This window comes from Planococcus citri, chromosome 3, assembly GCF_950023065.1.
Source record: "Planococcus citri chromosome 3, ihPlaCitr1.1, whole genome shotgun sequence".
Classification (NCBI taxonomy): Eukaryota; Metazoa; Arthropoda; class Insecta; order Hemiptera; family Pseudococcidae; genus Planococcus; species Planococcus citri.
The window spans coordinates 61327447-61343182 of record NC_088679.1 but is presented as its reverse complement, the minus strand read 5'-3'; the positions used below and the strand labels follow the sequence as shown (position 1 = coordinate 61343182).

The following is a 15736-nucleotide window of genomic DNA, read 5'->3' as shown; positions in this document are numbered from 1 at the left end:
CAGCTGATGCTCAAAACCCCAATTTTCCAATTTTTAGTAATTTTAATATTTTGGGAACCCCTGGAAAACTAGAAACCTGCGATTTGCGCCAAACTTAACGTTCTGAGGTTTCTATTCAATTATCTAGATGAAAAAAGTTTAATTGATCTCCCTGTATATTCGTAATTTTGAACTCTTTTTTTAGAGCACCCACTTTAGGCACCCCTAAAAAAGACGTTTGTGCATATTTTTTCCAAATAAATTGAAGAATTTACATTTGAAACACACTAGCAAGTGCTCGATAATTTTGCATTTGATTTTTCCTGTAAGTTTCAAAATTGAGCCATTTTGGGTTAAATTCTGAGATTTTACTTCGTTGAAATCGTGATTTTATACAGTTTTTTGGAGTTGGGACATTTTTACCAAAACAGAGCAAAAACCTGCACAATTTTTTCGAAAATGTGCTCTCATATCTCCTCTCCAGGAACATCTCCAAAGCTAAAACTTTTTCTGAGTAACTTTCAACTCAACATGAAGGTTTCTACTTAATTTTGCACATAAATTGAACTCAAATGTACCACGAATTTCAAATGAATCTCAAATTGTTTCAAGCATTTTTAAATTTTAGTCAGTTTTTCAAAAAAAAAAAAAGAACTGGTTTAATCAAGTAAGTAATATAAATAGGTAAATGAGACGAGATGATTTAGACCAGATTTCTAAAATGTGTAGACTGCTACCTTGAATAGTATTCAAAATACGTGTCACTATAATTGATTCAAATAACGAAGAAAACACTCCTAAAGTTGAAATATATAAATTCTACTGAACGTTTCACAATCTACCAGATTTTACACATATAAAAGCACATTTTTAAGAAAAATCAAAGTACTTTAATTATCTCGAGATGTTCGTTTATTTAAACCAACAATGGCGGGCATTTTGATTTAATTCGTTATATGCAATTTCATTTATGTACATTTCAGCGAATAAAGAATTAACCTTACATAAATATTCAAACAGCGCACACACACAAGCTGCAGCAGTCATCATCAAGCGCCAGAAAAATAATATAAAGAAAGATAGATAGATAGATAGATAGATAGATAGATAGATAGATAGATAGATAAGATAGGTATATCTAATAAATAAGAAAAAAAAACACCACACACAAAACATTTCAATGGTACCAGGCTGCTGATAATACTGATGTAAATGTACCTAATATCTAAATATGTATTCAAGCCACACACAGCATAAAACAGAGATACCTAGTTGAGATTTTTCAGCATCTTCGTAGTCTTATTAAAGGTTTACCAATGATTGGATATGTTATGTGTGAGGTTAAGCCTTTTACATGTACTTAGGTAAGATGAATCGTCGACAAATGCAGTCGAAGAAAAATTTCTCAAGTTTTCCAACGAAGCTCGAATACAAAAATTACCTTCAGTGATGCTGAAAAATTTCAATAGGTATGTAAGTGTATATTTTTTGCTCTATGTTCTTCCCAAAGTCAGTAAACAAAAATTCGTATGATTAAAAAAAAAAAATCTTAAAAAGCGAGGAAAGTAAAACAGAAAATTATGAGTACATAAAGCTGAGGAAAAAAACGATGCCACCAGAAGTGTAGATCTCAATACATATCTGTTTTGAATTCCTTTCCTTCCTCTTCCAACCACTTGTTGATTGACAATAAACTTCGAATAACCTGATACAATTTTTTTTTCAAGCATGCAATTTTTTTAAAACTAACATTTGAACAATTTTCGAATTTTGAATTTATTTAAAAATAAAATCATCGAGATCAATTGCAGGAAATTTTTAAGATAAAAAACGTTCAAATTTTTTAGCCAAAATTTACATACGCTTTTAGCATCACTGAAAACTTTTTCATCCAGGTTCAGTGGAAAAACCGATAGAAATTTCGTTCAATTCACCACGAGCTCTAAATATTGAAACATAAATACCTAAGTAAAAATGTCATTCCGTGGGTAGGTATCGCTACAACTAAGTATATTTACATATTGTGGGTTGATACGAGTATAATTTGTTTGGTGCTAACCGAAATTACGTGTTTTTGTACATCTAATTAAGTATTTGTAGTGTAGGTATGCAATTCGACGTCTAAATCACGTACCTTATACCCATCATATGTCCAACTACCGAATTTCAGAAAACAAGTTTGTTCGTCAAAGGGGAAAAATTCTACATCGATTTCGCAAGACGATTTCAATATAGCGGGTGGCTTCCATTGAACTAAACCGTGATGGTAAATTGTCGCTTTTGTCGCCATTCTCACGTCGAAAAAGCCATCCGCACTAGAAACAAGAATGAGTAAAAATCATCACTACTCTTCTTGCATACAAATGTACATGAGCCTACAGTGCATTTCTATAAAAGTGATAAGTAGATATTAAAATAATGGTGCCCAAAAGTATACGAGGTAATCAACGTATTAGTTTCTCATCTTCTCACCGTCGAGTTTTTCAAAGTCATCGCGTTTTTATTTTATTTTTTCCAATCATTAGTAAACAACGAATAGGTAATCATCGAATTATCATTATTTTTTTTACGTGTATGGCCGGAAATATATTTTAAAAAATGATAATTTTTCGCTCGAGAGAAATTTTCAACGAGTTTTGTTTGCGTTTTTGTTTAACCTAACGCAATCAATTAGGAAAAACAGCATGCTTTATCTACCTATACAGTCAAACATTTTCAGCTAAAACTACATCATTATCTACTTCAGCGTATACTACGAAATCAATCAATAATATTATAAAGGGCTACTCAATCATCATGCGAAACAACAACAGCATTTTATCTACAGTAAGTTCATAAATGAATATTGGGGTTTGAGGAAACCTTGCGACCATTAAGTATTGACAGTTAGTCAGTTACGTGATTGAATCATTATCCAATGCTGATTATCAGAAGTGAAAATACAAATCAATCTCAGCAGGCCACAGATCGTATATATTTTACCTATACCTCACTCAACTGCTCAAACTTTGACTCACATAAGAAAAAATTCTAATTAAACTAACTTGTTGATAAATGGCTTACTTTATGTACTTTTGTAAACTACATAAAGAGTATGAAAACCAAACGACATTCTCCCTTTTTTGTTACAAGCACAAAAAGGTTTCTACTTTCTTTATAGTTTTTCGTCGTATAAACGAGATTTTTATATGGTCTTTCTTCCTTTTAATAACTGCGTTTTTTTTCTCCTTCTTTGTGAGAATATAACAGTTTCACAAATCCTCACAAAGATTCGTAAACATTTTATCGCTTTAGGAATAGGTGTTTCATGTTGACATTCGCATAGACCCTCGACGCGTATAGGCTTGTATACATTTTATACCTATGGATATACGAGTACGTACATATGAAAACTGTCGTCAATATTTTCCAGCCAAGAAAAGGTCTAGTACCTTTAAAATGAATATTTTTCCCCTTCTAGAAAATTGTATATTTAAGATTTGGAATTTTGCATGGATTTGTTTTTAGAATGAAAAGTGATCTAGGTAGATAAATAAGATAGGTAATTGAATACCTATCTATGAAGAAATGATAGGAAATTGTACAAAATCAGTCTTGTAAACCTGAATGTATTCATCAAATACTTACTCAAGTCAAGTCCTTCTGAGAAGACTGGATTAGCCAATGGGGTAGACGAAAAGGGCGATTGCTTTTCTCCAAGTAAAATGGAGGTTGTCTTTTGGGAGTTTGAATTTCTCAATCATCCATGTCAAATCTTTTTTCACCTTTTTCAATTGTGTGCCATCGCAGAAGATTTTCCCTCCCTCCCTCCCTCCCTCCCTCCCTCCCTCCCTCCCTCCCTCCCTCCCTTCCTTCCTTCCTTCCATTGGAATAGAAAGCTAAAATTTGACATGTACACTGGGTGGGGCGGGGGAGGGGGTGAAAAAAGATATCCTGGATTTTGACAAACATTGGCAGGGAAGCTTACTTTGAGTGGAGGAGACTATTCAGGAAAGTTGTGAACCTTGGATCCCAGCAGTACATACAAAAGTCTGAGATGTAGGGGTCCTCAAAATACATTGGGGTCATTTTTCATTGAAAAAATGTGGCGTTTTCACCATTTTTGAGACCTGTCATCTGAGCAAAACACCGGCCATCCCCGATTCCCCTCTTTCTTTAAAAGGTGTGATATGAGATTCTGAATTTTGAAGCTGTCCGACTCATTGGCTTCAAAATTTAATGCCAATTGGTGGATCATAAAAGTTTAGGTTTCTTATCCATTTTATTATACTACTTTTCATCCATTAAAACTTCTTTTCAGGAAAAACGCAAGCTAAATTCGTGCTCAGCAGGTTGAAATATACCGATTTACCATTTTAATATGAATATTTCGATCAAATTATAAAAATAAAATTCACTTTTCTCGATTCGATTTTTTCAAACATAAACTAAACTTGAATGAAAAAACACGAATTCTGAAAATGTTATCAAAAATGATAACAAATCACAAAAATAACAAAAAGCCACGTCTTTTCAAAAATGGCCTTACTCTGAGGATTTCTAGCACAACCCTTTGTATGGATAGAGGACTAAAAATTCTTCTGGGTGATCAATGATCATCAACTCAAAGCAAACTTTCTCACCAATTGTCACCAAAATCCAGGGCATATTTTTTTTCACTCCGCTCTAATGTACTTACATAGATATATTTTTCAGAGAATACCGTTGAACATTTTGACTCTCTCAATATTGATAAAGTTCTTCCTTTCAGGTCAGAATTTTTTTTAAATGCCAAAATATGTCAATAAAGTTGAAAAATGTTTTTAAAAAAATCAATACATCAAAACTCTTGTTTGTGAGCCCAAAATTTTCTAAATTCTCTTTTTAAGATAAAACGTTTGTTGGGCCTCCAATTAATGTTGGCTTTCTTTTACGGAGCCCCTCAAATTTGGAGGAAAATAAATAAAATAAAAAAAATTGATGTGTGTGGACATTTTTTAAAAATTGGACAGAATCTTTCTAAATTATCATTATTTTCAAGAAAAAACCTTCGTTGGGTCCCCAATTCATATTGGCTTTTTTTTACGAAACCCCTCAAATTTAGAGGAAAATTTTTAAAAAATAAAAAAATTGATGTCTGAGAAAATTTTTTGAAAATTGGGCAGAATCTTTCTAAATTATCACAATTTTCAAGTAAAAACCTTTCTTGGGTCCCCAATTGATGTTGGGCTTTCTTTTACAGAGCTCCTCAAATTTAGAGGAAAATTTTAAAAAAATAAAAAAATTGATGTCTGAGAAAATTTTCTGAAAATTTTCTGAAAATTGGGCAGAATCTTTCTAAATTATCACAATTTTCAAGAAAAAACCTTCGTTGGGTCCCCAATTTGATGTTGGCTTTCTTTTATGGAGCCCCTCCAAATTTGGAGAAAAATAAAAAAAAATATAAAAAATTGATGTCTGTGGAATTTTTTTGAAAATTTCTCATTTGTGGGCAGAATCTTTCTAAATAATCACCATTTTTAAGAAAAACATTCTCCCAGTCTTCCAAATAATGTCGGATTGGATCCCTAATGAAAAACCCATCAAAGTTGAAAAAAATCAACAAAAAAATTGAGTACCTACCTAGGTAATACTTTTAAATATAAGTTTTAAAATAATCGCATATTCAAGAAAAACCCTCCCTTGGTTCTTCAAAATGATGTTGGTTCTCCTTGTACATAAAAATTAAAAACCCTTAAAGTTGAAAAATATTAAAAAAGATGAAAGATCGGATGTCTGCAGGTATAAATTAGGTGAGCATTTGAACATTTTTCATTTCGGAGCAAAATACTTACCTACTTCTAGATAAATCTTTTTTCGAGAAAAACCTTCCCTCGGTCCCCAACAAAGGTTGCCATCTACACAGAGACCTCCAAATTTGAAAAAAATGAAGAAAAAAAGTAAACAAATTGATACATATATTTTTTTTCTCAATTCAATCTGTTTTCAGAGTTTTTTTTTTTTTTTTTTTTTTTTTTTTAATAAGTTCTCTTTAAGAAGAAACCTTCTTACTAGTTTGATGTTTCATTTTCATTATGGCTGTTGGCAATTAACGCCGAAAATGACTACTTAATCAGTGAAATCAATCCCTTGGTCTCTCAAGCAATAATCTTGCCTTGTTCAGTTGTTCAACCCACTACATGCAAATTATCAACCCATTCGATCAGTTAAAATCAAAATTGAAAAATCAAGCTAACTTACTTAATACCTACATAATATGGCATTCATTTTCAACAGGTCAAAAATCATCTTTACATAGAAACTTAGACAGTGGGGGGGGGTGTCTAAAATATTAAATAGTGTTTTTTTGAAGAAGATGGACCAAATATGAGTAGTATTAAAATAAAAATAAAATAAAAATATGAAAATATTCATTTTTTTCATTTTTTGAAGATCTGAGGGGGAGGGAGCTTCATGGCACGACTCATATTTGCTAACATGATGGTTGACGACATTTTTCTCGGTGTTGACAAACATTTTTTTCACAAGTGGACAAAAATAAGAGCTCTCCCCTCTAATCCACAGATTAATCATGTGTTGAGATAGGGGGCAAAAATTAGTATGCAGAAGTTGATCTTACCTAAGTGAGGACTTGACTGACAATGAGATGTTGGAATCAGAAAGTTCACAATTTTAAAACTTTTTTCTGATACTTCGATTTGTTCATATTTTGTAAAATTGGGGGGGGGGGTCACCACCCCACTTATTTTTCCCCGAATGGGACTGAAAATTTCATGGAGTGATTTTCTCACCCGAGGTAATAACTTTGGAGGAGGAGGGGGGTGGAAGCGGGAAAATGTATTTTTTTTGTTTTTTATTTCGAGAATTGATTTCAGCTCACACCACACGAGATTATTTAAACAGACCTTCAATTCATTCAAGAAGCACACTTCATGGTTATATGCAGGTACTTTCATTTTTGAAACTTGAAAATTTTTTCACCCAAGTAGCTCGTTGCATTTCTCCATCACATCGTCATAAAGTATTCAAAAATAATGAATTTTAATAAATCACAGAGTCATAATTTCTTTGTCTCTCTAACATTAAAACACGATTTTGAAAAAAAAAACACACACAAAAAGGAATATGAAAGAAAAATATACATATTTCACAACTGAAAAACACTTGATAAAAAGAGAATCGCATCGGATTACTTTGAGACCTGCTGGTTGAACTTGCATATTCTCATATCAAAGAAAAAATGTTGGTACAAGCGACGAAAGTACCTACATAATACCTAAGCTACTTTGGCATACCTATTTCGTCGCATTGTAACGCTCCCTGCTTATAAGTAGGCTTATCTGCTCACGAATTTAAGAAATATTCATACTAAAATAAGTAGTTTTCTTATCAAAGAAATCATCGGTCTCGAAGAATAAGTGATTTTTTAATAATTTAAAAAAAATATAGGCTGCGTATATATATATATGTTCGATAAGTAAGACGTAAAGTATACATACCTACGTTTATTGAAAATTCTCTAATGTAATCGACAAAAGAGGCGAAACTATTATTTTTCAAGAAATTATATTAGCAGAATAGGTATGGTATTGGTAAAAAAAAAAAAGAAAGGCGCCTTCAAAGTATAAATATACGTTCGTATCCATTTGATTGAAAATTCAAAGTACGTTTATTTTCGAACCATATACATCTTATATGTATAAAAGGAGTGGAGAAGGAGATGGGAGAGTCATACAAAAATACGCAACACAAAAGAAAAAAAAACCACTACAAAAACTCCGAAACGTAGGAAAATAAGGTAGGTACATGTACGATATAAGGCCAACATTTGCAATAAGCAAATCAGAAAATAAGCTCATACCATAGGAGGCTTTTTATGTAGGCACATACCTATCTAATATAAGGCTGGTTTTACTGTGTACAAAAAGCATAACGTTATATCAAGAAAATATAGGAAGCTTGACAAGCTATACGATACATAATACGATGGAATATATGGCCTAAAACCTTAATAATCAACTACATCCGCTGACGATATTTATCGAAATGATGCGATTAAATTACCGAGCATATAAAAGTGATGGCTATATATATATGGGGGTAGGTAAGTAAGTAATAATCGAGAGAACAATATACTACATAGTATATGGTATGGGTACTTTGATTTTCCTTAATGGAATCTCGTGTGTATTTGAAAACAGTATTTATAGTTATAAGTAATAAAATGCGGATCGAGAATGAAGCCGAATCGTGTGCCAGTGTATGTTTTAAAATTATACAGATATAGGAAAATATACGAGTAAAACAAGAGCGCGCAATTTCTTCGCATGTTATAACACGGATACGCGGAAAGAAAGACATTTAATCCCTACCTTATATCCGTCATAAGTCCAACTTCCGAACTTCAAAGAACATGTTTGCTCATCGAATGGAAAATATTCTACGTCTATTTCACAAGAAGATTTGAATATAGCCGGCGGTTTCCATTCTACTAAGCCATGGTGATATATAGTCGCTTTGGTCTCTATTTTCACCTCAAAGAATCCATCAGCACTGCAAACAAGTTCATCACAGAAATAGCTTTTTAATTAACACTGAATTTGCGATGATCTAATTACATAAGGGTATTTAGAGCTCCCCCTCCTCATCGTGGTATCGCAATTTCAAAATAATCTAATTACCACAATATATTCGATCATCTCTCTCTCAGTCAAAATCTCAGCCCTTGAAAATTGTACGAGATACGAGATAATTTTGGGGCGTTTTTCGATGCTCATTCCGTGTACATATATAGCTAATGGACGAAGAGATGAGATTGTTTAATGATAATCGAAAATCTGTTCGTTAAATTGAACCGAACCGAATTGTACAGAGCAGACGAGACTAACTCGAGCGTAATTTCTCATCAGTTTGTTGTTTGACATCCATCGTTATATGGACGATTCGTTTGGCTGGCATGGGCCCATTGTAATGGCGGCCATTTTAAAAAGAATTGATAATTACCGTATAGGTTATTTGCAAGTTAAATTTACCGTTTGTGTGGCGTATACGAGAGGCTTATTTGCCTACGTTGTTGTGTATTTACATATGTAGGCTAATTTTATACCCGCAGTACGACACCTCGCTCCCTTTTACCGTCCTCCCCTGCATGTAGGTATATGAGAGAGCAGAATGCATGAGACATGTACTTCGAATTACGATAGACGGACAGACAATTGAGCTAGTCAGTGACACGATTAAGCATATCCTGCATACTCGTATGCACCTATTGCTGAGGATGCAGTTTGATTCGATGTTTCTTAAAATTTACTACTAAAAACGTAAGACACCCAAGCTATAATTTCAGATCGAAAAGTTCACAAGGTTCCGTTATTGTAAAATTACGAAAATGCAGCAGTCTTACTCTTGACTTAGGTACGTTTAATCTTTTCTACCTTCTAATCGAACTATACTTTTTATCTACTTGGCTTGCAAGCCTTCAAATGGGAATGAAAATAAAGATAGGGAAACGTCTTCGTTTTGTTCAATAGGTGCCTTAAATGTACTTTGGTTGTGTCTTAAGCTTTAAATTATCTACGATTATCATTTTTGTACTGGTGGGGTGGCTTAAAAATACTTGCCAAGTGTCACTTTCAACTAGAAACTAGGCAGCATATATCACACTGTGGTGGATACGGTTGCCTAGCTTCTAAACCACAGGCGCCATGGTAGTTCTGCATTTTTTTTTTCAAAGCAAGTGAGTGAATGCATTTTAAAAGGCCAAATGCTCTGCTCCAAAAAATACCAATTCTGATCACATTTTATTGATAGTGATGTTTTGAAGCCCAATTTTGATGTCAGTGAGGGAAACTGTGTTTTTATGGACCACATACTGTTCAAGAAAAAAAAAATACCGAAAATTGCAATAGGACAAATGCAACGTGGGAATTTTATATTTTGATCATATTTTATAATTACGTTTTAAGGACCACTTTCATTAGTATGAGTAAGAAAAATTACATTTTTCAAAAATAATAACCCCTTTAAAAATATTTTTTGTTTTTTCAATTTTAAGAATGGGGCCTCCTATTTTGATGGTAGCTGAAACATAAACAAAATAAACTGTTCTCAAAATTGCAGGTGCATCATTACATTTTTAATGTTTTATGGCATTTTTTTTGTTAAAAACTAGAAGTTCAAACAATTTTATCATCTTTCACTTACATAAAAATTGCCTCAAAACGTAAAGATAGATCGGATGTAATCAAAATACAGGGAGACCAAAAAGTTTGTCTGTATTTTCAAAAAAAAAAAAAAAAAAAAGGTCCATGCAGGTAGAATTGTTTGCCAGTCTGTTGCCTGCTGAAAAAAATGTTTTTTTTTTCAACTTGAGGGTAGCTGAAAATCGGTTTCCATTTTCAAAAAAAATCCAAATGGACTTTTTGGCCACCCTGTAGGCATACGATTCTCGAAATTGTAGTCGCAAATTGCACTTTTTGAGGATTTATATGTTTTTTTTTTGTTTTTTGAAAAATTAGGGTCTCAAAAATACACATTTTCTTAGTCAAGTCGACAGGACCAAGAAAAAAATTCTCAAAATTGCTTGTAGCAGCGCAATCTCTGAACTTTTTGAGGATTTTAGCATTTTTTTTGAGAAAATTTGGGGTCTCAAAAATACATTTTTCCCTCTCAGTCATGTGGAAATGGAGTTCACTACACGAGGGGTAGTTATTAGTTGAAATATGATTAAAGTGAAAAGAGAAGGTTTCATTTTTTTTTTGGTTGCAAAATTGGAGCTTTAAAATTTGCAAATATGTAGGAAATGGGCTCTAAAACGAGATGGTAAATGGTATGACTATAATAAAAATATTCTCAGAGTTGCTACCACTTCAAGGTTTTAGGGTTTTTTTAAAGTAAAATTTGGATCCATGCTCAAAAATTTGATTTTGCGAGTTATGTGTCGAAAAAGGGTTTCAAAATGTATTAGCTGCTGAAAATTTAATCCTGTCATTAGCTCGAAATTTGAAATCGATTAGAACAGGTGAATCGCAAAATGCCTGTAATTTTAAAGAGAATGGTTATTCCACGACTTTTTGAACTGAGGTTTCGTCCAGCTTTTTAAAAAATGAGATTTTCAAATCGTCTACTACGATTTCTGATTCACAAGAAAATAATTGATTCAGAAGGTTGTATTCATGACAGCTTTATATGTATTTATTTGTGAAAAGCTTTTCCTATTCCTGACTCGTACAGGGATCTATGATTTGATATAAATTTTTGTATTGCTCATTATTTATGTAATTTATTTACCCAATGTTTGAGTTTTGAACAATTTGTTACAAAATCGGGAAATTTTGGAGTTGAAAAAAAATTGAGATCTCTAATTCGCAAAAAGAAATACACTTTTTAACCTATTCTCCTTGGATTTGCGATCCATCGTGGCCTTATATAATTGATATATACCTACATTACCCGAAGCGAGGAAAATATCACCTATATTTCGAAAAACCCTTCAATTAGTACCATACTTTGTGATATAAGTATGCATTTTTATTTGTCGTTTTTACTACTTCTCTTGTCGAGAGCCTGAACGTAGTATAATGGTAGGCATAATTAACATCGAATAATTTTCCCCATATAGGTACTGGAACAAAGCAAAGGCAACGCAACGTGCAGCTTACACTTGCATGGCATCGGTATACATAAGCTGCGAACACACTACACTGTGATATGATTTAAATTTCTATTCAACTTACTATTTTCATTATACCGCAAATGCAGCGAATATCAAAATAGGTACACGTTCGTTTCACGATATACCATCAGAACCGCATATGCATTTGTATGTCATTTTCATTCTCAATATGCAACATTGAAGACCGAAGTGAAAATTTTACATTGGAGGTATTCGCTTTAGGTATACGTGTAACCATCGTAGGTACATGGTCTTTTTTTTTGTAAATGTCACGATATTTTGGAAGGGTTTATTCACCTCAAATTATACGAGTAAATAGAACGTCCAAATGTTTAGAATTTTCAAAATCTTCAAGAAATTCATTTTACAATTAGGTTGTCCATTTAAATCGAGTGCTCTATAGAGTATTCACAAAATTCCAGTATACTACCTCAATCTAATCAACGTTTTTATTTCATGAGAACATTTTTCAAAAATTAAAACTCTGAGTTCAGCATCAAAAATTTTATCTGGTGATGTGCCTAGATTTCGATTTTCTCGTAATTTTTTTTTGTTTTAGCTTCATATTTTTCCATTGGTTGGAAATGTTGGAATGACATCTCTCTTACTAATGTTACTACTTCAATAACAGAAAAGTTTTCAAAAATCCAGCTCGAAGAATTTTCTAAACATTATGAACAAGATGCAGAATAACGAGATATTGTTACCAAAGCGAAGCGAAAGAGGCAAAAAATCACGCAGCTCAGCTAGAAAACAAAGCATATTATTCGGTATATTCTTCTTATCTTTGGGCACGAGGAAGGAAAAGAGAAGATATCTATGAAAACAACCAGAACCAGTTTCACACTTCACCAAAATTGTTGTTGGTCTCACAACCTTAAATTCTATCATGTAATACAAGTTGCCTAATTTGAAAAACTCAGGAGTTGAACAAAGGTGAATGATCATGAACACCAACAAAACCAAGCTCGATTGAAAGAACGTAATTATTCTAAAATATTCATTAACAGAATTTCAAAAGTTCAAGTTCATTTTGGAATTTTTCGGTCAATTTTCGAGAGTTCAAAAAACTTGAAAAGCTCATTCATAATAGGTTTTCAACTTTTTTCATTCAAAAAAACTTAATATGTAAGTACCTACTAGAAAATATGTAATTCGTAAATTACTAGAAAATTATCAGTTATGCCTATTTACCAGAAAATCACTACAGATTAACCAGAAATTATCAATAATTTACCAAAATTTTACCATAAATATCGGTAATTTACTAAAAATTATCAGTGATTTGCCTATAATTACTAGCAATTTAGTAAAATGAAAATTATCACGAACTTACTAAAAATTTACCTGTAATTTACCAGAAAACTACCAGTGATTTACCAGAAAATCATCAGTAATTTACGAAAAACATTACCAGTAATCTACCAAAAAATTTACCAAAAAAATTACCAAAAACTCACCAAAAATGATCCAGTAATTCACCAGAAAATTGTTAATGATTAACCAGAAAAAGTACCAGTGGTTTACCAAAAAATAACCAGAATTTACCAAAAATATATGCACCAACAATTTAAATCCAGTAATTTACTAAAAAATTGAAAGAAATTTACTAAAAAATTACCAGTTATGTACCAAAAAATACCTATGATTTGCAAAAAAAAAAAAATACCAGTAAATAACCAAAAATGTACCAGGAATCCAGGAATTTACCAATAAATGACTCAAATGACCTGTAATTTACCAAAAAATGACCAGTAATTTCTCAAAAAAAATGACCAGTAATTTACCGAGGAATTACTGGGAATTTACCAAAAAATAAGCAGGAATTTACCAAAAAATTACCAACATATGACAAAAAAATATTAGGAAATTAGTGAATTTGCCAAAAAATTACCAGTAATTTACCAAGAAATTGCCAAAATTTTCTCAAAAAAACTGCAAGTAATTTACCCAGAAATTACCAGTAATTTCTCAACTACCAGTAATTTGCCAAGAAATTACCAGTATTTACCAAGAAATTACCAGTAGATTACCAAGAAATTATCAGTGTTTTACCAAGAAATTACTAGTAATTTACCAAGAAATTACCAGTAATTTACCAAGAAATTACCAGTAATTTACCAAGAAATTACCAGTAATTTACCAAGAAATTACCAGTAATTTACCAAGAAATTACCAGTAATTTACCAATATTTACCAGTAATTTACCAAAATTTATCACAAAAATAACCAGTAGTTTACCAAAAAATTACCAGTAATTTACCAAAAATTGTCAGTAATTTACATAAAAATCACATAACAATAATTTACCAAGAATTACTAGAAATTCACCAAAAAATATCTATGTGATTCTCCAAAAATTTACCAGAAATGAACTCTTGCCCAAAATCCATCAATAAACTCCAATATGTGAAATTTTATTTTTGTTGGAGCTTTCAAGACATGTTCTTACAAGCGAGCTTGGTTCTATCAAAATCTGACTCAGAGTTATTGGGTTTGAGTGATTTCGATTGCTAGAAAACTATCACTTGAAAATATTTCAAACTAATAAATATGAACTCAGTGGTCAAATCAAGAAGAAAATTATCGTTGAAATTGAATACATATTAAGCTACTTTAAACAAAATTTGGGAAAATGAGTAAGTAGTTCATTGAAAACAGCTTTTTTTGCAAGCATAATTCTGGCCCATCAATTTTGAGGTCAAGCAAACATGCATAAATATGAGCTCAAGATAAGTTGCCTATGTGTTACTATGAAGGGAAATTATTCTTGAGACAGTGTACACGTGTACACCCTGTGTATTTGGTAGGTACTTTAAATCACAAAGATCTACATATATTATTTGTAGGTACCTATTTGATATGTACTTTCAATTTTACATTCCGTGAGTACATATAATGTACATTTTGATTTCAGATAAAAAATGAAACCAGCAAATTCAACACAGAAAACTGAATCGATTGTACCTAATTCGAGAAACAACAATTTTTCCACAACATAATCACCTCGTTCGTATTTGGCGTACAAATGACCAAAATGTAGAATAAAAATGAAACCAGCTGGAAAAATAAATGGAAGACATCGAATGACAGCGTAAATTCAAAATACCCAATAGCGAAAACATACGCGATGATACGTTTATTACGGAAGTAATAACACGCTAAATAGACAAGATGCAGAAAGGAGAAAAGGGTAAAAACGTACTACGTACCTACGTATTCTATGCGCGACTTTGTTGTTATATTGTCGCGAAATAGCTTCTTTTTTTTATATTCAAGTTGCATACAGTAGTCTAGCATTTTGACCGCACAAGGTTTACCATAGTTATTTACCGAATAAAGGCGGATGAGAGATGAGGGATGATGACGACGATGAGAGTAATAAGAGTAAACAGAGTATTAAATCGTTGGTTAATACGAGCTCTCTAAAGTGGAATTTTTCATTTTACGTTTTAATTTTTCGCTTGCGGTAATACATAAGTGGAAGCGAGGATACGAGGGGGTGAAAAGAATACGCCTGCGGTGATACAAGTACCTATATATGTAGTATACGTTGCGTCGCACTCCGTGCAAAGTGCACCTCACCTCGGTATTAAAAGAGACTGTAATAATTTTAAAATACGGAAACATTTTGATGATGTGGTAGCACACAGTTCACCGCAGCATCCAAACTAGTTAAAAAGTCCTCGCCGAAGACACCGCATTAGACGCCTCTATATTGGACACAATTTACCGCAGCAACACATAAACACCATCCAGTTGCAGTGTACTCGTATCAGAATATAACTAAAAGTAACCTGGCTTATTTTACGGATTAGGAGGCCATCTCGAATTCTCGACCGACACCTTTTCGCTTATAACGTTGTGTTTGTACTCGCTCTTAATTCATTTTCGACATAGAATACTAACTTGTGCTTTCCCTCCTTATATACCTAAGAATGGTCTAGCCGACAAATCCGACTAAGTTAATTTAAACGCTTTATTAACTCTTCGTTCTTATGTACCGAAACTTGCTATGGTAGGTACCGTGAATGTAGAGTAGTTTTAGCAAAGGGTTTGAGTCTTAGGTAAAATGGCCTTAAATCTTGGCTCGCTAAGTGAATA

At 32.5% G+C, this 15736-nt stretch overlaps 1 protein-coding gene across 4 annotated transcripts in view; it reads right to left on the bottom strand.

Annotated features, from left to right (window-relative positions):
* LOC135841720 (acetylcholine receptor subunit alpha-like) overlaps positions 1 to 15736 on the bottom strand; it is a 406867-nt gene that overhangs the window by 115592 nt on the left and 275539 nt on the right. For 2 of the 4 annotated variants that reach the window (XM_065358854.1, XM_065358855.1), the window contains exon 5: positions 8331 to 8511. The exons of 1 other annotated variant lie outside the window; for it this stretch is intronic. In XM_065358854.1, the coding sequence (XP_065214926.1) occupies positions 8331 to 8511 (181 nt within the window). Of the gene's footprint in view, positions 1 to 2113; positions 2295 to 8330; positions 8512 to 15736 lie in introns of all 4 variants that reach the window. One more of the 4 variants, XM_065358852.1, reaches the window with a different exon arrangement.